The sequence below is a fragment of the Vulpes lagopus genome, chromosome 13 (assembly GCF_018345385.1).
Source record: "Vulpes lagopus strain Blue_001 chromosome 13, ASM1834538v1, whole genome shotgun sequence".
Classification (NCBI taxonomy): domain Eukaryota; kingdom Metazoa; phylum Chordata; class Mammalia; order Carnivora; family Canidae; genus Vulpes; species Vulpes lagopus.
Window position 1 is genome coordinate 43,867,894 of NC_054836.1, and position 25,950 is coordinate 43,893,843.

The following is a 25,950-nucleotide window of genomic DNA, read 5'->3' on the forward strand; positions in this document are numbered from 1 at the left end:
CTGTATTACTTTCCTATATGGTCAGAGTTAACATATTCATTGTTAAAAAGCAATTTCAATTTTCTTGCCAACTTTCATCTTCTGTAGAGTAGATAAAAATCTAAGTCATAAGAATGTATGTTTTCCCCCATGGGGATCAGTAAAGTGAGATAGTAAAGAAAGGGTTTTTTTGTTCTTGTTGCCAGTAATAACGCAGTCCATAAACTTTTAAAATATATCTTGAATTGCTCTGCCTCTAAAAAACTTTATTCACCTATTCCCTGTTATCTTAGATTATTTCACATAGTATTATAACTTTTTGTTTATGACTCTATTTCTATCCTGAAAAGAGAGATCCTTAATTCAGGGAGAATATCTTATTTTTATATCTATAGTACCTAGAAGAAAGCTAGCCCAGGGATATTGCTCATAAATACTTGTTGAGATGAAATTAAAATTAATAAGATTCTATTTAGATCTGAAATCCAGTTTCTTTCATTACTGAGCTCTAAATCTATGTATCCAAACTGCCTGCATGATTATTATTATTATTGTCACCAAACATACAAATCATAATGCATCTAAGATGATTGTAGTAAGTTTAAAGAACATTTTTCATACATTATTGCAGTGATCCTTACAATAACTCAATAAAGAAGCATCTGTGAAATAAATGTTTGCATTTTACTGGTGAGAATACCGAGTCTCAGAGATTGAGACCTGCATAGTGTCTCACATATAGTACATGCTGGAACCAGCACTGGAACTAAGGGGTCCTACTTCCTAAGAAATTTATACTTATCTTTTGTGTAATACAAGGTTTTTCTATCTCAACACTCTTGATATTTGGAACTGAAAAATTCTTCCTTGTTGGGGGAAGCTAGCTGCTCTGTGCCTGTTGAACAGTGTCCTTGGCCACTATTCATTAGATTCTAGTTGCATCCTCCACCACACTGTGACAACAAAAATGTCTCCAGACATGGCCAAAGATCCCATTGGGAAAATCAGTTCCAGTTGAGACTCAGTGGTCTTATAGCAAGCACAATATGGTAAGTGCTCTGGGACCAGCATAAGTAAAATGGGAGGCAGGGGTGGCTGAGGGGGAGGGACATCTCCTTCACAGTGGAGGCAGCTTTTAATTTGGATCTTTACTGTAGAAAGATTGAATTGACCTAGCAGGATTTATTATGATGAGAATGAATATCAGATATTTGTTGAACAGTCATGATGTGTCAAATTTAGCTCTAAGGGTGAAAATATAATAAGCGTTGTTAAATGTCTTCTAAAATGAAATACCATCTTAATGTCCATCTAGTGGAACATAGAGTTATTTGGGGTCTCTTAATCTCATGCTATGCATTTAGCATCTAGATTTATTATATTATCTGCTAAAGATTACTTAGGAAAGAATTGCCTCTCATTAATTTTTGTAGCTTCCTAATTTATAAATCAATCCCAATCATCATTTAATTGTACTGTACATGGAGATTATGTTTTCTAGTAAGTTTCTAGCTCATTGTGAAGGTCCAAAGCTATTGAACTAGAGTGTCTTTGCATAAATGCAGAAGGAAGGAAAACCTACCTTTAGCTCTTGTCACTGTTCAGCCAGGTTCTTAGAACTGCATAGAAATTGCCTCAGCAAACATGACAACCATTTCTCTGACTCAGCTCAATGAGCCCAGGGCTAAATATACTTGGAAAACTGACCTCTCTGAAAAAATGTGCTCTCCGTCCCTGAATAATCATTTGTGAAGTATATAAGAGCTGTTTGCATATTCTTTTTTTGAGCTCTGGAAATATGTGTAATTATTAAGCATATGGACTTGGGGGTCAATTGACCTAGATTTGCCTGTCCTCTGCCTCTACTCATACAACTTGTGTGACTGAAGACAGTTGTTTTAATATCTGTGAGCCTCAGTTTCCTCATCTATAAGATAAGGATAAGAATGAATTCCATTTTGGAGTGCCTTGGTAGCTCAGTCAGTTAAGCGTCCAACTCTGTTTCAGCTCAGATCATGATCTCAAGGTCCTGGGATCGAGCACCACATTGTGCTCCGAGAACCCTTTTGCTAAAAATCTCAACTGTCTGTTGTCTCTCCCTATGGTAGTTTACTACAGTAGACATTTCAACAGTTCATCTGACTCTATTCTCCACTCCAAGCAACCTGATGATTATAATTTGGCTTCTCATGTAGGTCAAAGGTTTCAGTTCTTTACAGCTCACAAGCCTGATTCTGCTTTTGGCAATCTTAACACTTTTCCTCATCTTCTTGGTCTAGATTCTCCTCTTACTCTAGATTCCTTTCTGGAATGAATTCATCTGCCACCTTGGCTTCAACTAGGAGCTCTTCTGTGACTGCACATGTATGTTAGCCCAGACTTCACTATTGAACTCTAGACTCCCTATCCAAACTACATACTGATACTTCCCCTCAGTGTTTCCACAGTAACCTTATATTTGCAAAACAAAACACACCAATTCCCTCCATAAACTTACTCCTTCTATAATCCTGCTCAAGAAGAAAATGATATGGACCATGTACCCAAGTTGGGAACCTGAGAAAAGTCTTTCACTCCCCACCCCCACATAGTAAGGAATCAATAAAACCTACTGATTTTTTTTCTCCCATATAGTCCTACATTGCTCACATTTTTATCTCTAATCTTAGGGCTATGGTTGCAGTCACCATTATATTTCACTTGGTTTCCAGCCTCTCGTTTTCAGTTTTGTTCCTTCTGTTCATTCCATTCTCCATATTGAAGCAAGAGGACATTTTTAGAATATAAATTTGATCATGTCACTTCCCACTACTCTCAGAATAAAACTTAACCTCTTAATAGCATATAACATTTTCCATGATCTGGTTATTCCTTCCCTTTCCAGCTATATCACTTGAAACGACTCTTCGTAGGTTTTATAGGAGCCATACCTAGACTCTTGCAATTCTTCAAGTGGACAATTCTCTTTTTTGTCCAAAGGACTTTGCACATGCTGTTCCCTCCACCTTCCTCCCACCCTATGTAGAACATAGGGGCTTACTTTTACTTCCTGGCACTTTGAGAAGTCTACCAGGAGACTTCATGAGATTATAGGTGCACTCACCTAATAGGAGAGATATTAACACTGTGCTTCTTTTAGCCTGTTTTCCCAGGATGACCCATTAATGGTAGAAGTGTTACATAGGGGGTTCCTGACACCTTAGTTTTAGTGCCTAATACACAAAAATTCATTTTGTGAAACTGTCAAATCACTTAGCTTTTCTGGGTCTCATTTTCCTTATCCTTGACATTCCATTATAAGATTACTGTGTAAATCCAAAGAAACCAAAGCTCTGAGAATGACCTACTTATTGAAAATACGGAAAATGTGTGGCATCACTTTTCCAATCTCACTTTTGCTCTATACTCACCTCCCTTCTAACTGGAGAACTTTCACCTTTTAGTATATTTCCCTTCTCCCCTCCCTTTAGTTTATCTTCCCTTCTCCCTCACCTCATTGACTAACTTCTATTCTCCTTTAGGACCAAGCTTAGACTTGATATTTTCCAAGATGCTTTTTCCAAACCCTCAAAGCTGGGCCAAGAGCTCTACCTATAAGATCCTGTAAAATTCTTTCTTTTTCTCCGGAAAAACTTAGCAACTCTCTTGTCGTTTTGACCTACTTTATCCTCCTCTCTTAGACAGTGAACAAATTCACCTTTATCTATTTGTGGCCGAGGGGTATCCTTCTGTAAGCTGAAGGATAGACCTGAAGGAAGTGTTCTATTTGGGAGACTGTTCTTAGAATAACAATGCACTAGCTATCAATTGCCAGTTTCAAAGTTTCACAGATTTTGATATATATCTTCTTTACTTTTCATGCAGAAAGCTTTATTTTAAAATTCAGTCATGTACACATTACTTTTTCTGATTTAACTATGCCTCTGAAGAGGAATTGATTTTCCCAAGATCATTCTAGTAGAAGCTAGACAGGGTCCTGTTCTCCTAATTTCTAATACAGATTTCAGTGCATGTATACTCAACCTCTCAAAAAATGAGCTATATGAATAAATACATATGTAATTAATGGATAATCTAAATACAGGTAATTGAGGGTTTCTTTGTGGATGCAATTACATGCTCATTTTTATTTTTAAAAATCACTTTTGAAAAAAATCTTCTGAAATGAAAATTGTTGAAAGAGGGACTTCATCTTCTAAGTGTAGTTCTGAACATGATATTTCAATTAAAGTTGTCTTGTCAATTAGCCTTTGTGCAAGACCATCATATCGTAGTGAGTGGTGCAGATGTTCTAGTCTTCTCAAGAATAAATGGTCAGTGGATGCCACAGGAGGAAAAGGATGTGGTGTTACTTCAGGCCTTTGAGACACTCCTGGGCTCCTGAGGGTAAAGGTCTCAGATACTAGTGGTAAAGAGGTGAAAAAAATCCTGATAGACAAGGAACAACTCCCAGGATAGGTTCAAGGCCAGTTTATAGGGCTATTCAAATCTTGCTTGCAGATACTAGGAGCTCTGCAGAGGAACTCACAAGCTGTCATGGGGTTGGAAGTGGGAGATATATGAGGCTTTTCTCTTCATTCACCTTGAAGACAACCTTAGTCCTTCCGTTTTATATATTGGAGTACCTGGGTTTTGTTGTTTAAAGATTTTATCTATTTATTTGAGAGAAAGAGAGAGAGTAGAAGAAGAAAGAATCTGAAGCAGCCTGCACTGAGCACAGAGCCCAAGACAGGGCTCAGTCTGACAACCCAAGATCACTACCTGAGCTGAAACTAAGAGCTGGTTGCTAAAAACCACCCAGGCCCCCTTGAGGTTTCTGGTTTTTTGTTTTGTTTTGTTTTGTTTTTAATTAAATATCATTTGAAATGCACATGTTCTTTTCATTTTCTTTTTTTTTAAAGATTTTATTTATTTATTCATGAGAGACACACACAGAGAGAGAGAGAGAGGCAGAGACACAGGCAGAGGGTAAAACAGGCTCCATGCAGGGAGCCCGATGTGGGATTCGATCCCAGGTCTCCAGGATCACGCCCTGGGCCGAGGGCAAGCACTAAACCGCTGAGCCACTCAGGCTGCCCCCACATGTTCTTTTCTATCATTGTAACTCTGATAATCCAGTTTTTCAAGATGAAAAGAATTGTTGGCATGCACAACTCAAGAATAGAATCACTTTTAGGTAGTGCTTTCGCATTCTGTCCTTTGTAAGGATGCACAGTAAATGTGACCGTGAAATTTAATTTTTTTAGGATGAAGTTGACATGGTGCTTATTTATCTTTCTCAAGTGGAATTGCCTGATCTTTCAATTAAAATTCTTCTTAGATACTGAAATCCCACAAAGGCAGGACTATTAGCCTTAACAGTTTGGTCCTTTTCTTTATGGGTTTGGGAATATGTGTGTATGTTTATGTTTTGTATCCTCTGAACTTTCCAGTAGAACTTCCTGGGAATTGAATCTCTCCACCTGGAATATCAGGTTCCACAGTCCGCATCTCCAGTGACGGTTTGCAATGCAAATTGTTGGGTTGGTAACACACAGTACCATAACCATGGTAACCAAATGAAGACAAGTTTGCTTTACTTCCTCAGCAAAGTACATTCTAGCCCGGCATTCAGACCTGACGTTACTGCCAACAGTCAAGGGCATTAAAGGAACAGCCAGAGGGTTCATAGAAATAAAAACACAACTGGAACCATTGTATTCATTCCCCACCCCACCCCCGGCCCCCAACACACTTCCCCTGAGTCCAGGACTTGTTACTAATAATCCTGTCATTTCTAACTACTTTCTAACTGCTTTCTTGGAGGGGAGGGTGGAGAGAATCACTATGTATCTTTATCCCCAATTTGACTGCAGATTGTGGCCAGCTGCACACTGTCCTGGCTTTCCCATGCCTCACTTCTAAATAGGAGCAGGTAGAAACCTGGTCACAGTTCTGTGGTCACAAGGACTTTTTAGTGTTAGCAGCTGTGATTCTCAAGGAGACAGGAAGGCATCCAAATAAAAACAGACACTTTCTGAGATCAACTACAAGCAAGCTACAAGGGCCACTTCTCTGCCAAAATTCTTTTCTTCTGGTATAGTCATTCTTTCCATTTGTTTGTTTCCAGCCTGTGGGGGAAAGGTATTAGTCCACTATTCTCATTTTCTGTCTGTTGGAATGGAAGGGCAGCTGTGGTATGTTCTGAAACTCCTTTACTTGCAGCTGTATGACCCAGTGATGCCCCAGAAGAAAGACTATTAGCAATAAGGTGAGCAATCTAATTGTCATGGATTCTGGCCCAGATGATTTCAGCACTCCTGTGACTGCCTGGTGGCTGCCATTAACATGGAAAGATAAAAAAACACAGGGAATGGAAATGCTCTAGGCTCAAAATTGTTAGTTTATTTCCCCTAGTTTGTGAATACCATTTCAAGCAATGTTTCTGAGATAAGATGAAGATGCTATTTTGACTTTCTTTTGTAACTATTGGGACTTGTGTGTCATTTTCACTGGTACTTATTACTTCATTGTGGTTCAGAGGATGATTTTCTAACTCTTCCATTCTTGCCATCATTATTTGTTGGCATTCTACTCTAAAGAATAGCTTTCCCATCTCCCCACAGGTCTGCATCCTTTAGACATTGGTACATATTACCTGAGCTCTCCAGGAGGTTCAAGTAATTAATATTTCCACAATGACGAGTGTCAATTTCCCAACTTCTAGGTGTTTTCACACTAATGAATTTCTGAGAATCTAATATGGTAACCTATTGTCTTTTTAGTTTTCATTTCCTTGAATATTACATTTACATTTTTTAGCCATTCATAGAGTACCCTTAAAAAAAAAAAAAAAAAGCTTAGAACCCAAAGTAGGGCTTAAACTCACAACCCTGAGACTGAGGCCTGAGCTGAGATCAAGAGTCAGAAACTTAACCAACTGAGCCATTCAGGTACCCTGATTTCCCTATTTTTGTATTGCTTCATTACATTGCTTTTATTTCTATGTATCTTTTTTATTGATTTATAATTGCATGTCATACATCAAGGATATAAAAGTTTTTCATAAGGGAGACAGAACATGGAAGACTCCTAACTCTGAGAAACGAACTAGGGGTGGTGGGAGGGGAGGAGGGCAAGGGGTGGGGGTGAATGGGTGATGGGCACTGAGGGGGGCACTTGACAGGATGAGCACTGGGTGTTATTCTGTATGTTGGCAAATTGAACACCAATAAAAATATATTTATTATTAAAAAAATTTTAAAAAAAGTTTTTCATGTCATATATACTGTCAATATTTTTACAGATTTTTTGACATTTTGACATTTTTATCATTTTTGCCATAGGAAATTTTTTTTTTTTAATTTTTATTTATTTATGATAGTCACACACACAGAGAGAGAGAGAGAGAGAGAGAGAGAGGCAGAGACACAGGCAGAGGGAGAAGCAGGCTCCATGCACCGGGAGCCCGATGTGGGATTCGATCCCGGGTCTCCAGGATCGCGCCCTGGGCCAAAGGCAGGCGCCAAACCGCTGCGCCACCCAGGGATCCCCATAGGAAATTTTAAATTCTTAACTTGTTAAATCCATTGTGATTTCCCTTTATTCACTTTGGGGTCATTTTTCCACAGTTTTACCACCTCAAGATTAAAAAAAAGTTCTACTCTTTTAGAATATTTTATTCTAAGACTATTTTTATTTCATCTTTTCATATTAAATCCTTAACACTAGGGCAGCTACGGTGGCCCAGTGGTTTGGCACCGCCTTCAGCCCAGGGTGTGATCCAGAAGACCTGGGATTGAGTCCTACGTCAGGCTTCCTGCATGGAGCCTGCTTCTCTCCCTGTGTCTCTGCCTCTCTCCCTCTCTCTCTCAGTCTGTCATGAATAAATAAATAAAATCTTTTAAAAAAAATCCTTAATACTATTGGCATTTAGTTTGATGAATTGTATAGGGCTTTCTTTTTGTTTTGTTTTGCATTTTTTCCACTAAATTTTAAATTTAGAAATAACTATAAATTCACATACCGTTCTAAGAAATAATACAAAGTCTACCTGACTTAATGAAGGAATTCTTCCAACAATGCATTGATAACCTACTTCTGCATATGTAGATTTTTATCTGGGACAGGCTTTTTCTTTTCAATATAATCAACAGGTATAAAGTTGTAATATCAGGACAGTTTCTCATAATCACTTATAAAGAATAATATGTTTCCTTCTCTACATTCCCTGAGAGATTTTATGGTTATGGTCACAGTGGGAAGGCAAGGATGATGATACCTTTGATGTTAGAAGAATAAAGAATATGCTAGAATTTGCCTTTGTGAATAATTCAGATAGGAAAGATGATTTAGACCCAGGGGCTGACTTAGGTCTTGATCTCTTCTCCTCACTACCATCTATTTCTGTGTTCTTGGATGGAACACTTTCTCATTGTAGTTAAGAAGTTAACCATTATAAGGACCGAAAAAAAAGGACTGAAATACGCAATTTTTATTGCATAACAATATTTTTTTAAAGATTTTACTTATTTATTTGAGAGAGAGACTGAGCATGAGCATGAGCAGAGGGGAAGAGGCAGAGGGAGAGGGAGAAGCAGACTCCCCACTAAGCAGGGAGCCTGATGTGGGGCTTGATCCCAGGACCCATCATGACCTGAGCCAAAGGCAGACACTTAACCAACTGAGCCACCTAGGAAGCCCTAACAACATGTTTTAAACTTGAGATGTGTACACCTGAAAATCTTAAAGCAAATTGCTTGACAGGTCATTTTTTTTATAGATATCAGGCAAGGTGTATAGAAGGAAATTGTGATAGAGCCCAACTAAGAGTATTCTTAAGAGAAACAGCAATCTGCATTGGTCAGGGTTCTTTCAGAGAAATGAGATAATTGAGATAGCACATATTTATATGTATATAACATAAACATAATTATATATACTCAATTAGAGAGAGAGAGAAAGAGAGAAATCTATATCTATCTATCCATTGATCTATCTACCTATATATTGCTCATGTAATTGTGGAACCTGAGACATTCCATGATCTGCCATTTGTAAGCTCGGGACTTGGGAAAGCTGGTGGCATAGATCTAGTCTGAATCTGAAGCTTGAGAGCCAGGAACATCTCTGGTGTAAATCCCAGTACTATAGCATGAGGATTCTGATTTCCCAGCTCAACAGTCAGACAGAGAAAAGGAGAATTTTCTTTCCACCTTTTTCTTCTCTTCAGACCTCAATAGATTGAATAATTCCTGTCCCCACTGGGGAGAGCAATCTGCTTTACTCAGTCTACTGATTTAAATGCTAATCTGTTCTGGAAACACCCTCATAGACACACCCAGAAATCATGATTAGCCAGATATCTGGACACCCTGTACTGGAGTCAAGTAGACACATAAAATTAATCATCACACCATCAGCTAAGATGACTTGTGATTTCAGTAAGCTAACATGGAAGAACATCTGTTTAATGGTTGCAAATCCACTGCTGAATAGCCCTTTGGTGAAATTTATGCTATAATTGCTCACATGCATTTTAATCCCCCTGTCTGGAATGTTTGCCTATCCATTACCCATCTTCAAGAGCCAGAGCCAATACTTCCCCTTCCAAGAAACCTTTTTTATTTCCCTAAATGAACATTTTTCTCCTTTACTATTTGAGAACAGTTGTTTTATACTTCTCTTAAAATGCATATTATGTTCTACTTCGCAATATATGGTTAATAAGTACTATTTTTTGTGATCAACTATAAGCTCTTCAAAGTTTCTTTACAGAGTAGACAGTAAAATATTGAATTGAATTTAATTAGCAGATATTGTTATTGCATTTATTTACTTAGTAGTTCTTACATACAATACACTTTTACGAAGAATGACTAGTGCACGGTACTGTCTTTGATGGGACAGAGACTCCAAAGATAAGTAAGTCACAATTCTCCTCTCCTGAGAGCAGAGACAGAGTCCAGCAGCAGAACAATCATTCATTCATTAAACAATCATCGCTGATCACCTGTCACTACCCATGGCCTACACTAAGTGCCATGGATAAAAAAACAACAAAACAAAACAAAACAAGTCATGGTCCTTGAGTTAAGTGGGAAAGGCAGAAGTGTATGGGATGCCTGGGTGGCTCAGGGGTTAAGCGCCTGCCTTCAGCTCAAGGCGTAATCCTGGGGTCCCGGGATTGAGTCCCACATCGGGCTCCCTGCATGGAGCCTGCTTCTCCCTTTGCCTGTGTCTCTGCCTCTCTCTCTGTGTGTGTGTCTCTCATGAATAAATAAATAAAGTCTTAAAAAAAAAGAAAGGTAGAAGTGTAAACAAACTACTTGAGTGTGAAAAGTGCTATAATAAGGAGTTGCGCAGGTTGCTGTGAGTGCCAGAAATGGACTAGGATGAGAGTGGAGAGTGATAAGGAAAGTTTTACAGAATGAGTTTTATTTGAACTTGATGAAATGGTACCCAGGAAAGAGAGAAGCAGCACCAGCAGTGGGATCTGCACCCAGTAGCATCTGAGAGGAGAGCACTTGAAAACAGCAAATAGTTCTATGCCTCCAGAATGGGATGTACACGGAGAAACCTGGATTGTGGTGCTATGGGAATGAGAGATACCTCCACATCCTTTCATTCTCCTTCCCCAGGGTGAGGCAAGGCACCTGCGGAGAGTACAAGAATAGAGATAATGAGAAAAGACAGAATCATTGAGAAAGAAAAATCTCTTTAAAATTGGAAAGGGATTAGAACAGGGCTAGCAGTAGGTGAACCAGTTGATTCAAGTTTACCAGCCTCAAAGGCGTTTCAAGTTTCTAGGAAGCTGTATATATGGTTCTTGACTATAATCTTAACACTCTAGCTTATTTCACCAGCAAAAGATGAAAATGCCAAGTCTAAGAGAACTGACTCTGGATTCCAACTTGGGCACAACTTTCTTGTGTTTAAATCCAGTTTGCTCCTAAATGGCACGAGAGAGCACCCTTCACATATTTCATGGTAGGAGGAAGCCACCCACAGAGCAAGTCAACACAGACTGCTTGTTCCTTCTAGCAGAGTGTTGACAGAACACTCTATTCTCTAGGATCTGCCTCTACTTTACTGAATCACTTGGAAATCTTTATTCATCTTTGTGAGACTTTGGTACTTGGACAGGGAGGAAGAGCAGAAGGGCATTCCTGGCCTGGCTTTGTCGCTTGAGTTTTTGAGTGGTCTTTCAAATAATAGGAACAGTGTTGCTTTTTTTTTAATCCCTTGTATAATTTTGATGGATATAGCTTTAAAATATTTTTAAAATGTGAGCTCCATTGGTCAACTAATAGGCTATGTGGAGGCTTGAAATAGAAAAACCATCTTATGGAATCATCTCATCTCATCCAATTCTCTCATATTATGCAAGAGGAAATGACATTCCAAGACAACTTGAAACCACATGCCCAATGTCATACAGCCAATGAACTATTTGTTGATTAATTAAAATAAATTACATTTTGTTTCCTTGGTGATGAGTTAAGATCTTTTATCTGTTGGTAGCTGTTGGAAGACACATAAGGTAAAAGAAGGTATTTACTCAGATAATTTTGGTTGAAATAATAGAAGTGAGCATCAAGGGATTACCCAGAAAATTTTGCTTCAAAATGGAGGTAATAAATATATTTATATAGTTGAATATATATTGATATATATTTGTATATATGTGTGCAAATATATATGTATATGTATATAATCTGATCACTTCTCTAATTCAGATTACATTGTTCCCCAATACCATATACCTATTCCTGGCAAGTTGTAACTTCCCATAAATTATTTAATTGTTGAGTATCTAAGTTTTATTAATGACTTCATAACCAATTTTGCTTGATATTTCTCAATCCCTTGTTGGTATTCATTTAAACAGCAATTTATTCAGCAAACATGTATTGAGTACCTTTTTCTACAATTCTGATAGGAGAGCTAAGATCTCTGTCCTGAAGAAAATCCCACAATGGTTAAACAGAATTATAAACACAAACTTATAAAACAATACAAAAATACTTTAATAGAGGTTTACACTAAACTATAAGATTACAGAGGAGCAATTAAAGCCATACTCATATAGGGAGAGCATGTAGATAGAGAAAATAAGAATGGGCTGAAATTTGAGGTGTGGAACAGTCAAAATTTTGGTAAGTCAGGGGTGCCTGGGTGGCTCAATCAGTTAAGCATTGGATTCTTAATCTCAACTCAGGTCGTGATCTGAGGGTCACGAGATCGAGCCCCGTGTCAGGCTCCATGCTGGGATGGAGCCCGCTTAAAATTCTCTCTCTCCCTCTCTCTGCCCCTCCCTCCACTCTAAAAAAAAATTAGAAAAGCTAGCAAAAGATCTTGAGAAAAAAGCCTTGAGTGAGATAGGAGGTAATCCGAGAAAGTATGGCATTTAATTTTTTTAGATATTTATTTATTTATTTATTTATTTATTTATTTATTTATTTGAGACAGAGAGAGAAAGAGAGGGAGAGAGAGAGTAAGCATAAGCAGGTAGAAAAGGAGAGGAAGAGGGAGAAGCAGGCTCCCTGCTGAGCAGGGATCCTGACATGGGGCTCAATTTCCAGGTTCCTGGGATCAGGACCTGAGCTGAAGACAGATGCTTAACCAACTGAGCCACCCAGGCACCCCTAAGACCATGGTATTTAAAAAAAAAGATAAAAATATTATGTCCATTAAGAGAAAATAGTGAAGTACTGAAAATTCTGAAATGAGAAGAACTGGTAGTTGAGTGTTAGCATACTAATTTGGGTGGGTAATAAGAGAGTGGGAGGTGTGGATGATGATGAACATGGGAGCATTTGCTGTGATCCAAATGAGACTATAAGTTTGATTCATATCAGATTGGCAGCAGCAGAGGAGGTCAGTGTGAGATATATTTTAAGGACCCGTCTCTCATCCTCTTTTAAGTGACTTGATATGGCATGTAAAAGGAATAGAGGAATTAAGGAAGACTCATAAGTTCTTGGCCTGAGCAACTGCCTGAATAGTGTCACCAGTTACTGAGATGGGGAACACTGAAATAAAGGCAGGTACTTAGAAGGCAAGCAGAAGTCAAGGAAAGAATAAAGGTTTCAGCATGACACCTATTAAGTTAAAAAAATAAAAGTATCCAAGTGAAGATGTCAAGTAACTAGAAATACCCCACTCTGAAGCTCAGGTCCCCTATTCTAAGGGTCTGGACCAGATTTGGAAATGTGAATTAAGGAATCATCATGAGTTGAATAGGAAACTAAAGTAGGAGTTGGATAGAGATTGAAGGGTCAAAGGAGGATTATTTTAAGATGAGAGACATGATAGCATGTTGTAAGCTAAAGGGAACGATCCAATAGGGAAGAAAAATGGTGCTCAAACAAAGTCTGTGAGTAGAATAGGGGTGACAAGGGATGCTTTAAACTGGGAATTTGGAGGCTGTTCATTTATAGTGATGAAGTATGACCATGAGAGTTGAGTGGAGGGAAGGAATATTGTAAATGGGCAGATCATTGAACTGAGTGGTGAGGTGTTGATGGATTGCCCATATTGACAATGAAATCTTCCAGGAGGATGACAGAAATACCATTCCTTTTTCAGTAAATGAGGGTAAATATCCTGGATATCTCCATAGTCTGATAGCTTATGCTTCAAAAGACAGAGGAAATAAGATCTGAAAGCAGCAATTAGGAACATGGAGGAAATTTATACCATCTCCAAGATTATAGTCCTGATTCAATGAGTGAAAAGGATAAAGCCACAGCTTGAGAGTGGCAAAGGAAACCATGTTCAGGTTTTAATTAGAAACAGGAGATAAAGGGACATTCAGTGAAGAGCTGAAGATAAAGTGGATTTAGTAGGTGACAATCCATGAATTCCAGAGGGCACAGGGGTTGGGAGCATCTGGAGAAGGTAGGAGATTGGGCCAGATGAGGCAATGTCCACTGCCACATCCAGATGAGGCAATGTCCACTGCCACATGAGCATAGTTCAAGGGCATAATGGGATTTGTCCTATGGTCTCCTAGAGTAAGAAGTGTGAATCAGTTCCCTTCAAGTGTACACCTCCCAGGACTGGTCTCAGTCTGTGGAAGGAAGTAAGTGGTGTTGAAGCTCATGGTAATCATCTTTGTGAGAGCATGAGGGGCTCTCAAGGCTTCCTTTTCAAACCTCTATGAGTGATGTCACAGCTGGGAAAGGGACAGGTCTTCCTGAAGCACATGGCTCTATGTAGACTTCTAAATTTTTCTACTGAGGCAAGTTATTTATATGGCAGATAGAAGAGCAAAGCAAACTGGATACCATTTGAGATCTTAACAAAAGGCTTGAACAGAGTAGTGATGAGGATCCATAGTAGAGACATAGAGATGGTGAGATTCCCGTGGATCAGAATGCTTGTGGAATTTTTTCCTATTGTGATGTTCTCTTCCTGACCATGGGGCTCCTTCAGAAGTGGAGCCAAGGCTCGAACTACAGCCTACAATTATCAATTATAACCCTGAGATTAATACTATAGTTAAAGGAATTTCTAATCTCTGATATGAGTCTCTAGTGTCAGGTAAATCTGCATCTCATGGTCACAGAAATATTTTATTCTAATACTTTCCAACTATTTTTCTCAATTACTCAAACTAAGCAATCTCAAGATGACCCAAGTTATCTACAAACTATGAATGTCGAATGTATCTCCTATGGAAAAAGAACCAAATTGTTACATTGATTGGTGATTCTTTTCCTTTACTTGACAGTTCTTGACATGAAAATGACATACAGAGACAACATAGAGAAGGAAAAAGAAAAAAAAACTGGCCCACTTGGGTATTGATTGTTTTATATACATTTTTCATTAATTTTTTCCAACAGCCATCTGAAGTGGTTATTTCATAGTCATTATAGAGAAGAAGAAATAGATTATCAGAGATGTTTGAAAATTTCCCCCAAAGAGATGTCAAAAAAGCGGCAGAGCTGAGATTAAAATCTGGAGTTATGTGACCTGAAAGCACTTACCCTTTAACCACGTTAGAACCAAGAATGCTGGCTAAGCCAGCTGGTGTCCCTTTACCAAATAACCAAGCAATCAATTTACAGTTACAGATTATTTACCCTGGGCAGAGTTCTGTGCTGGGATCTATGGGGAACACAGAGATAAATAATCCACAGTCCCTATTCTCCAGTATGAACAACCTTTTTGGCAAGACAACCTGTTTGCATAGAGGTGAAAAAGTTAAATAACCCCAGAGGACAAGAATGTAACTACTGTCACAGCTTTGAGTATCAAGGTATCAAATCCTGTGATTTCTCTGTGGGCTGAAGGCTTCACAGCGAAAAGGAGCATTTATTGTTGTATTTGCTCAAGTGAAAAAAAATGTCATATAAAATTAATGTTACAACACCAATATTTTGAGTATTTAAAAAAATTCTTAAAACGTGAGGACATTTTGGTACATTTCTCTCTCTCTCTTTTTTTTTTTTTTTGTCTTTTCAATATATTTTCCTTAGTTTTTTTTTTACAAAATTGTCCTTGGTGCCTGTTTTTCATCCTCTTTCCTATTAAACATGATAATATAAGAAATTTCCTACATTAAAGGAGGTTCTTTATACACATAAGGATTAATGGTATTGTAATTCGAACAGAAGGGATCTGAAGACAGGGAAGAGACCTTCAGGCACAGATGGCAACATAATCTCAGATGAAGATTCACTTTGGACCAAGTCAGCTTTGGCAAGAATTTGGTTCCAAATGGTCCTGGGGTTAAACGGGTTAATCAGAGGATTCAGCAGAGACTGTATCCCAAACACTTCGGCCCGCCAGTCACCTGAGCAATTCAGGGCTGCCACCACATCTGTGTCCCTTGCAAAGAACTGCTTGCTCTTTGGTTCAAGCCAGTGGATGCCAAAGGAGGGTCATCTAAGCATGGGAGAATCCAAAGCAGATTTGTTTACTTAACGGGAAAGGCATCCACCAAAACAGCAGGGAACAAAAGAGTTTTTCTTTACAAAGTGGTCCCTGACCCTCGCCTTTAGCAAGGGTTCCCACTTTCCTTGGCAGCCTTTTGCTGCTCTAAAGCCAACTACAGGGGAGCTGGCAGGGAGCATATCCTCACTGCTTGTGCAAGCCCAGTGGCTGAGGTCAAACACGCCATTTAAGAACAGAAGTTTCGGGACATACCCAATAAAGCAGCACTTCTATCTAGAACTTTGACGATTTTTACAGTGTTATATTTGAAAGAAACGGTAGCTCTGTTAAAATTTGACGTTGTAGTACAGAAGCAGCAGTTTGAGGACTTTAGCTGCTTGACAGCTCCTGCTCCCACTACAGAGTGGATTGGTGCAAAACAGGACCTCACTGTCAGCTGAGGTTGGTGGAGGAGCAAGACTGTTTTAGGGTATGTCCTATTTTTCTATGATACTTTATCCTTCTCTTCAGACCATGAGCACGTATTGAGTTTGTTGTCTCATGAATCTTGTTGAGCACGATTTCACAAGGATATTTTCCCTCCTTGTGAAATCTTATGTTGTCAGAGTTGAATACACACACAAGATGCATGGCGTTGCCAAACAGAACTTTTTTACTCAAAAGAGCCAAAGTATGAGTAAAATTAAATAGCCAGAAATGAAATCCAATTCAATTAAATTCTTAAAGTTTATTTTGTCTAGTGTTATGGATTCTACTACACCAAATAATCCTATAAAGTTTAGAAAGATAATCTTATCTGTATTATTTTTGTCTTGTGTTAGCATCAGAATTTTTATTAACATATATTTGTTCCCAGAGGATATTCTGAAAGTTAACTTTCCTCTTAAAAAATATTTATTTATTTATTTCAGAAAGGGAGAGAGAGAGAACCCATGCAGGGGGAGGAGAGGGTGGGCAGAAGGAGACAGAGAATCTCAAGCAGACTCCCTGCTGAGCTCAGAGCCCAAAGTGGGGCTTGATCCCATACCCTGAGGTCATGACCTGACTTGAGCCAAGATCACAACCTGAACTAAAATCAAGAGTTGGATACTCAACCAACTAAGCAACTCAGGTGCCCCCCAAAAGTTAACTTTCTCAAGTTGGCTGATTACATGAGTCACTGTTGATATAGTTATTAACTGTCTACCCTTTGTCATAATTTTTAAATAATTGAAATTTCTTAGTATTTGCTTTTTTAATCATAAAATTCACAGACATTACAACTGTCATTGATTTTGCACTAATTTACTATTATAACAATAAGTGAATATTTATACTTCAATTGAATTATAGAATTTTAATGTACAAAGCATGTAAGGAAACTCTCACTGCCAATTGCATCAAGAATGCTCACCTACCCATACTTAAATGAAAATATTCAAATGTTTACAATAAATCTGTAAGACTCACCTTGATAAAATATTGATTAGAAACAATGGGTTAAGTCATGTGACCAGTGATTATGAGTGAGTTTAGCAATGCAAGACATTGAGGTAGTTATTTGACTATTTAGTCATTTTTCTAAACTTGAAGAATAAAGTAATACAAGTTGAGGCAGATGCCATGGAAAGAATTTAGTCAGAAAGCATGGTTTTGAATCCTAACTTTGCTACTTTAATTTTATATTTAGTATTATATTTATATTTAGTATTTATATTTATAGTTAGCACTTATTTAGCACCTACTATGTACTGAGAATTCAGTCAAATACTGGAGATACGTTGATGAATAAGAAGGAGACCCTCCTTCTTAATGTCCTGATAATCTGGGGAAATTCAACAATTTACTCAGATGCTCTAAGCTTTTGTCTCCGTCTCTTACTCTGCAAGTCTCATAATGATATTAATAAAGGTTAAACGAGATAATAGGGATGATCAATATTTCTTGTGCCATAAGCATAACGTACTTATTACCATTCTAACTGTCCCAATCATCCTATCAGTTAGATGGTATAGCTTAATAATCACCGGAATATGCTTGGAGTCCAGTGCCTGCATTTGAGTGCTGGTTATTGTGTGGCTTTAGGTATGCAACTTTAGGTATGCAATCTCTCTGCTCTTCAGTTTACTAGAAAATTGTGACAGATCCCTTCCTCTGTTGGCAATTAAATAAAATAATGAATGTATAGAATTCCACATAGAATCTAGTACTCCGCTGGGGTCAACAGTTTTTAAAACTCAGGACAATTTATACCCAATTAAAAAATAAAAGAATGCAGTAAAATTATAGAATTTATACAAGGCCACCCAACAAGTCGCAGAGGTGGGACTCATCCATGTGCATCTGTTGCCAAAGTCTTTATTTTTCACATTTTGGGTTGTCTGAGAATATTTGTATAGATGCAACTGTTGGATAAATTTGAAGGATACTGATTATGTTAATCAATACCTTGAATCTCTCTTCCTGGCTGGTGTCCCCTCCCAGTCCACAGTTTCTTTGCTCTCCATCCACATTGCAGACCCCCAATTGGATTGCCCAGAGGGTGGATGTGGCCTGATGACAGGCAGGGGGCATTAGTCCCAGTGCCCACCTGCCTCTCCCCTGAAAAGGAACCACTTCTCCATGCTGAGACAGGGAACTCAGCTAGGGAGGGTGGAGGAATCAGCTCCAGAAGACTATGGTGGCGTGTTGGCACTCTGGCTTCTCCTCATTGAGGCAAGCCTAAAAGCTGACTCTTCAAGTCTGATCTGTTTGTATGTTTTAGTTTGCCGAATCTCTTACAATGGCAGAGAGGTCTCGTGGTTCTGGCAACTCCCAAGGAGGCCGAGGAAAGAGCAAGAGAGAGATCCTGAGGTCCACCAAGAGGGCCTGGGCTCCCCTGGATGAGCAGCTGCTCCCGGGCCCCAAGGAGGACAGCCGGAGACTCACCATTCCTCTGCTCGGTGAGAATGGACCCTCAGGGCTACTTGAAAACATCTGGCTGTGGGGAGATAAGGGGGATGAGGGGGTCTTGGCTGGGGGCAAATGATTTTGGAACAAACTCTTGGCTTGAAAGATACTAGTGTTCCTGGAAGGATGCCAGAAACTTCTGTGAAATGGGAACTTCTTACCTCCCCAACATTCAAAACACACACCTTGATGGAAATAGACCAACTGCTCCCTTTCTAAGTGGAGTCCATGTCAGAGACATGAGGCTTCCTGCAGGACATCAAACATTTTATTGAAAGGCTCTTCTTATTTTCAGGGTCTTGCACGAAGCATCCACAATAATTTTAATAGCTTAAAGAATAATAAATGGGAAAACACTTTTCCCTCCTCTATGATATAACTGATAGTTTTTGTTCTTTGCCCACCACCCAATTCATTCTGCCTCTATAGAGTCCCTACATTAAAAAAATAAGCACCTTCCGTGCTTACTTGGCCTTTCTGGTTCACCAGACACCTTGTGAAGGGGTAATTCAGGTACTTCACCCTTCAGTGGGATAAAGTCAAAGAAAACCAACCCACAGTAGCCTGTAGCCAACCAGAAAGGACAGAAATATTTACCAGGAAATATTGCTTTCTATCCTCTTCTTTTTGCCTATTGACTATTTGTTAAGCCAGTGACAAAGATCCACCTTAAAAGACTGGTGCCTTTCTAACACAGGGTGCCTTTGGCAATCCTGGGACTCTAGTGCAATTTGTCCCTGGAATGAATGCAAATTTGGTTTAGAACCTGGCAGAGAACTCCTTGCAAATAAACATCACTGGCTAGCTGCCTTAGGTAAATGTCATGATTCAATAAGGAGAGGGTCCATGGTGAGCTATATCCGACAAGAGAGAGACAAAAGTCTGGTATGCTTTTTCACTCTTCATGTTCACACCAGGTAATTTAAAAATTATTCTAATATCTCTTGCACTTCAGTGATTTATGCTTCTTCCTTTTCACATTTCCTTTTTTTCTTTCTTTCTTTCTTTCTTTCTTTCTTTCTTTCTTTCTTTCTTTCGTTTCGATGTCAGTCGTTTGGCAGGTTTATGCTTTGTTCTCAGGAAAGACTAATTATGGAAAGTGGGAAGTTTTGCCTTGAGAAAATAAACGAATATGCTTTTAGAAACATGTGACTAACTATGTAGGAAATAGAGCTATGGTGGTGGTTGGATAATGGAGTAGTGTTATTTTAGCTGGTGTGCTTTGATTGACTGGTCTGTTTCTTTCTCTTTTGTAGAAGAATCCAAACAAGCCAGTATTCAGCAGTGGCTGGACTCTGGATTCTTGTAAGTGTTTCTTTGTGCCTTACACATCTCTCTTGCGAAAATCGGTGACAACAACATGGGTAACTCTGCTGGGGGCAGGTGTGACAGGTAGGGCTTTTCATTTTAACTGGATACATGAAGGATTGCTCTATTATTACATAAGTTATATATCAATTTTAAAGTATGCAACAGAATACTGTTCCAGTCCCTGGCTGTTGATTGCTTTTAAAAAGTTCTCCCATAATAGAGCCTAGTTCTGCATTTACTCTCATCTGTTTAATTAAAATGCAATTTAGTATAATTGAGTTGTATACATTGTTTGACTCGCAATATTTTTGTTTTTTTATAGGGTAAATGAAAACTTTCAGCAAGTCATCGACCACACTGGTAAGACAAGAGAATCAGAAGCATTTAGGCTTTGTGGACCCGAGTAAATTGATTAAAATGTCTATGTGAATAAATCTTCTTAAAAAGAGAAATATCAGAGCTTGCTAAAAACAAGCTGGAATGGATCTCAAAAACCATCCAGCTCAATTGGTTTGTCTGATACATAAAACAGAGGCTCAGAAGGGATAGGGGGTCACTCAGTAGCAGGCAGAGGGCTGTAAACCAGGCCTCTTGCCACATCATTAGTTCAGACTTTACCAGAAAACTTACCAGGTTCTATGAAGACATTTTGCAAGGATATAATTATGGAAATGCAATTGTTTAACTTTTCCTCACACTGTATTATACTTTTATGTCTAAATCTAGTTTCTTTCTATTCTTCAGTCTCAAAATTGTATCCTCTCTTTCTAATGGTGCATCTGTTCTCAAAAAGAACAGATAACTGAATTCTGTGGCAAACAATGTAAGTATGTATTTCTGACGCAGGAAATGTATCACACTTGTTACACTGAGATTTGATAAGAACATTATAAAAATAAATTAATTGCAAATCTCACAGTTTCCACCTTCTTTAAATGAAATACTGTATTTCATAGAAATACAATCATAAAATGCACTTACAGGCCCCCCGCATAACCAGCTCAATTGGTGGAACATGCGATTCTTCATCTCGGGGTCATGAGTTAAAGCCCCTCCTTGGGTGTAGAGATTACTTAAGAAATAAATATAAATACATACATACATACATACATACATACATTCACATTTTAAGTACTACTCAGGAAAATAAAACAAGAAGCCTGGCAATTATAAATGAAAGGCAACCCTGATTACAAGACACTTCCTGATTTCATAGATGTTAAAACTGAAAAAAAGGCGTGTTTTAAAACTGATGAAATGCCATAAATAATGTATGTAAAAAAATGACATAAATTAGGAGTTTAATGATTAGAGGGGAAAACTATTAGTCTAATGGTTACTTACTTGGCTGATTCTAATTATTTCACTTCCTCCACTGACATCTTAAATTAAGATTGACCATTGGCTACAAATCAGTTTAAACATGGGGCTTTTTTACTAAAACCAAAAACAAAAAACTAGGTATATCATTGAAATTTCCTCCTTATCGAAGCTTCTTTATTTTTTTTAATATAAAAGTCACATTATTCCCCAAATCTCTGAAGATGTTTGCCAGTAAACTGAATTTAACGATCTCTTTTTATAATAGTGCAGAATCAAGAAAAGACAAGAACTTGGGGTGCCCAGCTGACTCAATTGGTAGAGCATGTGACTCTTGATCTTGGAATTATGAGTTCTAGCCCCACATTGAGTGTAGAGATTACTTAAAAATAAAATCTTAAAGAGAAAGAGAGAAAGAAAGAAAGAAAGAAAGAAAGAAAGAAAGAAAGAAAGAAAGACTGACTAAGAAATACTGCCAGCACGAGATGTCAGAAATCCCTGATGTTTCCTCTTGCCCGGGTCATGGTGGGAGGCCTGGGGTTGTCAGTAACTATATTATTAAAAGCTTCACTTCTCAGAAATTAAAGACAACCATGGCCCTTCTACCTCTGAATCAAGTCAATGGAGTGTAAAGGCACAGACAGGAGGTGCAAAGGTGGAAGAAAGAAGGGATAACACATCAGAAACGCACAATTCCCATTTGCCAGGTGCTTTATCTTTTCAGCAAGGTTTTTTAATAATAATGGAATAGCCTCTTACAAGTTTAATTGAGCCTTCATTTTACAAGGCTCTTTATGATCTATTGTATTTTAAACTCAGTAACCTGTGTGGAAGGAAGGCCAGTGTTCATCCAAGCTTTGCAGTGAAGAATCTGGGCTACGGAGTAATCAGGGGTTACAGTTTGGGGGCAGAAGCTGGTTAGGAGGGGGCAGAGGAACTTAAAGCCCAGCATTCAATCAAGCCTTCTGTGTGCTGGTCCTAGTCATGCTGAGGCCAATAAATGTGGAGTTTAGAGAAGTCAAGAGTCATACTGTAAAATGTGGAAGCTAGGACAGTGCCAAAATCTGGTACCTAAAATTCGTGGTAAGAGTGGCAAAGAGAAAAACCGGCGAGATGAAAAGAAACCAAAGAGGAGAGAGAAGAATAATCACTACTGGAAGGAAAATCCCATAAAAACTCATGCAATCCTAGTATGATGCAGAGTGGTACCTGCGTTCCTAGGGCAGCTCTAACAAATTACCCCAAACTTAGTGGCTTTAAACAGAAATCTACTCTCTCAAGGTTCTGGAGGTTGGAAATCTGAAATCAAGGTGTGTAGACCAGGTCATTCTCTCTCTGAAGGGTCTAGAGAAGAATCCTCCCTTGCCTCTTCCTTCCTGCAAGAGGCTCCCTGAAATCCTTGGCATTCCTTGGCTTGTAGTGACAGCCTTCCGTTCTCTGCCTCTACTCCACACGGCCACTTCTTCCTGTGCAGGGAAAGCTTTTCTCTTTTTTTAAGGACACCAGTCATTGGATTTAAGACCCACCCCCTAATCCAGTATGACCTCACCTTTACTAATTATATCTACAAAAACCCTATTTCCAAATAAGGGACACATTTTAAAATGAGATTTCAGATACGGAAATTAGATTCAACCTACTACAAGTAGAATTTATTCTAAGGTTGGTTTCCCTCATTGATCACTCCTGAGGCCTGCATACAATGAAGTAGCAACAAGATCCAAGTACCTGCTCATCTGATAGGTGACACACTGCCTCCCATAGAAAGCATTCTAGGGGACCTCTAGGTCTTGGACTGGGCCCCAAATAAAATGGGAGGGAGGTTGCATATGGCTTCAGTGGTCCTATTGCTGAATTCCTTCTGAATTTAGAGATGGCTAAAGTAGGGCGTTGGCCTTTTATGGTGACTCTTTGGCTTTCATGCTGTTATGTGACTCCCTAAAGTCTCATTTTTATTAAACTGGAGTCTAGCTGGCTCATTTTCCAATTGCCAGTACTATTACACTAGATAAAGCCCTTAACCCATGGCACTTCAGCTTCTTCATCAGTAGAACTGGGAGGGGAGATAAATGATTATATATATATATATATATATATATATATATATATATATATTTTAAAGATTTTATTTATTTATTCATGAGAGACAAAGAGAGAGAGAGAGACAGAGACAGAGACAGGCAGAGGGAGAAGCAGGCTCCATGCAGGGAGCTCCATGTGGGACTCGATCCCAGGTCTCCAGGATCAGGCCCTGGGCTGAAGGCGGCACTAAACTGCTGAGCCACCTGGGCTGCCCAAATGATTATATATTAAGGGCACACAGTCTAGGTATTTTACATATGTTATCTTATTTACCCTAACCATCTTCTAAGGTAAATATTATCATTAATAACTTTTGCAAGGAGGAGAATGAGACTCAGAAAGGTTAAGTAACTTGCCTAAAGTAGGTAAGGGGGTCAAGATTTGAATTTTGATCTGTCTGACTTGGAGCCACGTTGCCTCTCCAGAAGCCTAGTGTAATTTACTCTATGTGTTATGCATGGAAGCACCCAGGGGGAAAGCAAGCCCTACATCAATCTCCCTGCAAGAAGAGTCAAAATGTGAGCATCGTGGCTGAGTTCACTGGCATTTACTTCTCTCTCCAGAGAGAAGTAAATGGCTCTTGTGCACCAGCCTTCAGAACCACAACATAGTCCTCCAGAATTTAAATTTTTTACAGTAGAACTAATTTCTTTTTTTTTTTTAGTTTTTTTTTAATTTTTATTTATTTATGATAGTCACACACACGGAGAGAGAGAGAGAGAGGCAGAGACACAGGCAGAGGGAGAAGCAGGCTCCATGCACCAGGAGCCCGACGTGGGATTCGATCCTGGGTCTCTAGGATCACGACCCGGGCCAAAGGCAGGCGCTAGACCCCTGCGCCACCCAGGGATCCCTAGAACTAATTTCTTATGTCAATTGAATAATGTCAATGGAAAGGTTAAATGACCATGGCTAGATGTTAAAATAAAAAAAAGATGCATCAAATAATTCCTCTGGAAAGCCACTCGATTGGCTGGCTGCTTGCATCCCAGGTCTTACTCAGGTATTTCACAAAGGATAGTCTGTCACCATCTGCCCAAAATATTTGGACATCTTAGCTGAGTGGTCTGGCAGTCTTCTTAAGTATCTCCAGAACATTGTCTGTGCACATGGATAACTGAGAGCACATGGATGACTTATAGGGAAGACCCTTATGGGCATCCTTCAATTTGTCTTTCTCCTTTCTGAGAACTACCACTGGTGCAGATCAACATCTTGTGGTTGTCACCAACAGCGTGAGCAAACACAAGTTTGATTCTTGGTTTGTGCTCAAGTGAGGATCAGTGGAATTTCCTATTGCCATAAACACAATAGGACAGTTAGAACCTCTTTGGGGTCAGTTGGGCTGCTAAAGGGTACATGGTGATGGATGTGAAAGTGTGTCTTTTCAGGCTGCTGACTCTTCTTAATCCCAGATTCCATAATAAAACTGTGTAGATGAAAGCCTGAGGAGAGGGTCTGGTTTTCAGCAAGCCCACTCCCACCACTGAGGAACAAATTAGACTTTGGCATCATTGCCCTGAGAGTGCATTGGAGTTACCTTGCAGGAACAGACACCTACACAAATGCATGTGTCACTGGGGAACTTTATGTAATGTGCACTTGTTTAATAACACAGCCAAGCATAACTTTGAGGGAAAAAAACAGACCCAATGTCCACAGCAAAAAAAAAAAATTAGTTTTTGTCAAAGATCTGCTTGGAGCCATTGATTACTTGATGGGTGGTTAATTCATTTGCCCTTTTAATATTTAGATATTTCTTCTCCAATCCCCAGAAGGATCCTTGAAGAATAAACTTAACATCTTTCCAAAAGGAATTTGTTAAATAAGAACTTAAAAAAATCAAATTCTAAAATCTGTGGTCTATAAGATGAGGTCAATGTAAATCCAATTAAACATAATAGATGCTCCCTTAATGCTTAGCAAACAAAAGCATTCAGAGCAAAGAACTGTGCTAGTGGAGGGGCACCTGAGTGGCTCAGTTGGTTGAGCATCCAACCTTGATTTCAGCTAAGGTCATGATCTCAGGGTCGTGAGATCAAGCCCAGTGTTGGGCTCTGTGCTGAATGTGCAGCCTGTTTGGGATTCTCTCTCCCTATGTCCTCACACTCTCTCAAAGAGAGAGAGAGAGAAGGAAGGAAGGAGGGAAGGAAGGAAGGAAGGAAGGAAGGAAGGAAGGAAGGAAGGAAGGAAGGAAGGAAGAAAGATTGTGCTGGTGGAGAATACAAAGATGTAGACTATATGGCTCTGCTCTTACATATGTCATTCTGGCTCCCCAGGACCATTGAAATGTGAATGCAATCTGTGCTAATTTTTCACAAGACCCTCTTGTCTTGTCCCCTTTCGTTGCCATCCTAATTCTTTATCTTTCTTCATCTAATGCCTCCTGTCTTAGAGTCTTTCCTGTTCTATTCTCCTCTTCTCCTTCTTTTGAGCCCTGACCCA

The 25,950-nt window shown here is 39.0% G+C and overlaps 1 protein-coding gene across 1 annotated transcript in view; it reads left to right on the plus strand.

The window, feature by feature from the left end:
• The window catches only part of ITPRID1 (ITPR interacting domain containing 1), a 103,671-nt gene that overhangs the window by 10,157 nt on the left and 67,564 nt on the right, over window positions 1-25,950 (plus strand). Inside the window, 3 exon segments of the mRNA XM_041728216.1 lie at window positions 18,608-18,785; window positions 20,049-20,103; window positions 20,426-20,463. Coding sequence (XP_041584150.1) covers window positions 18,626-18,785; window positions 20,049-20,103; window positions 20,426-20,463 — 253 coding nt within the window. The 5' untranslated portion in view covers window positions 18,608-18,625.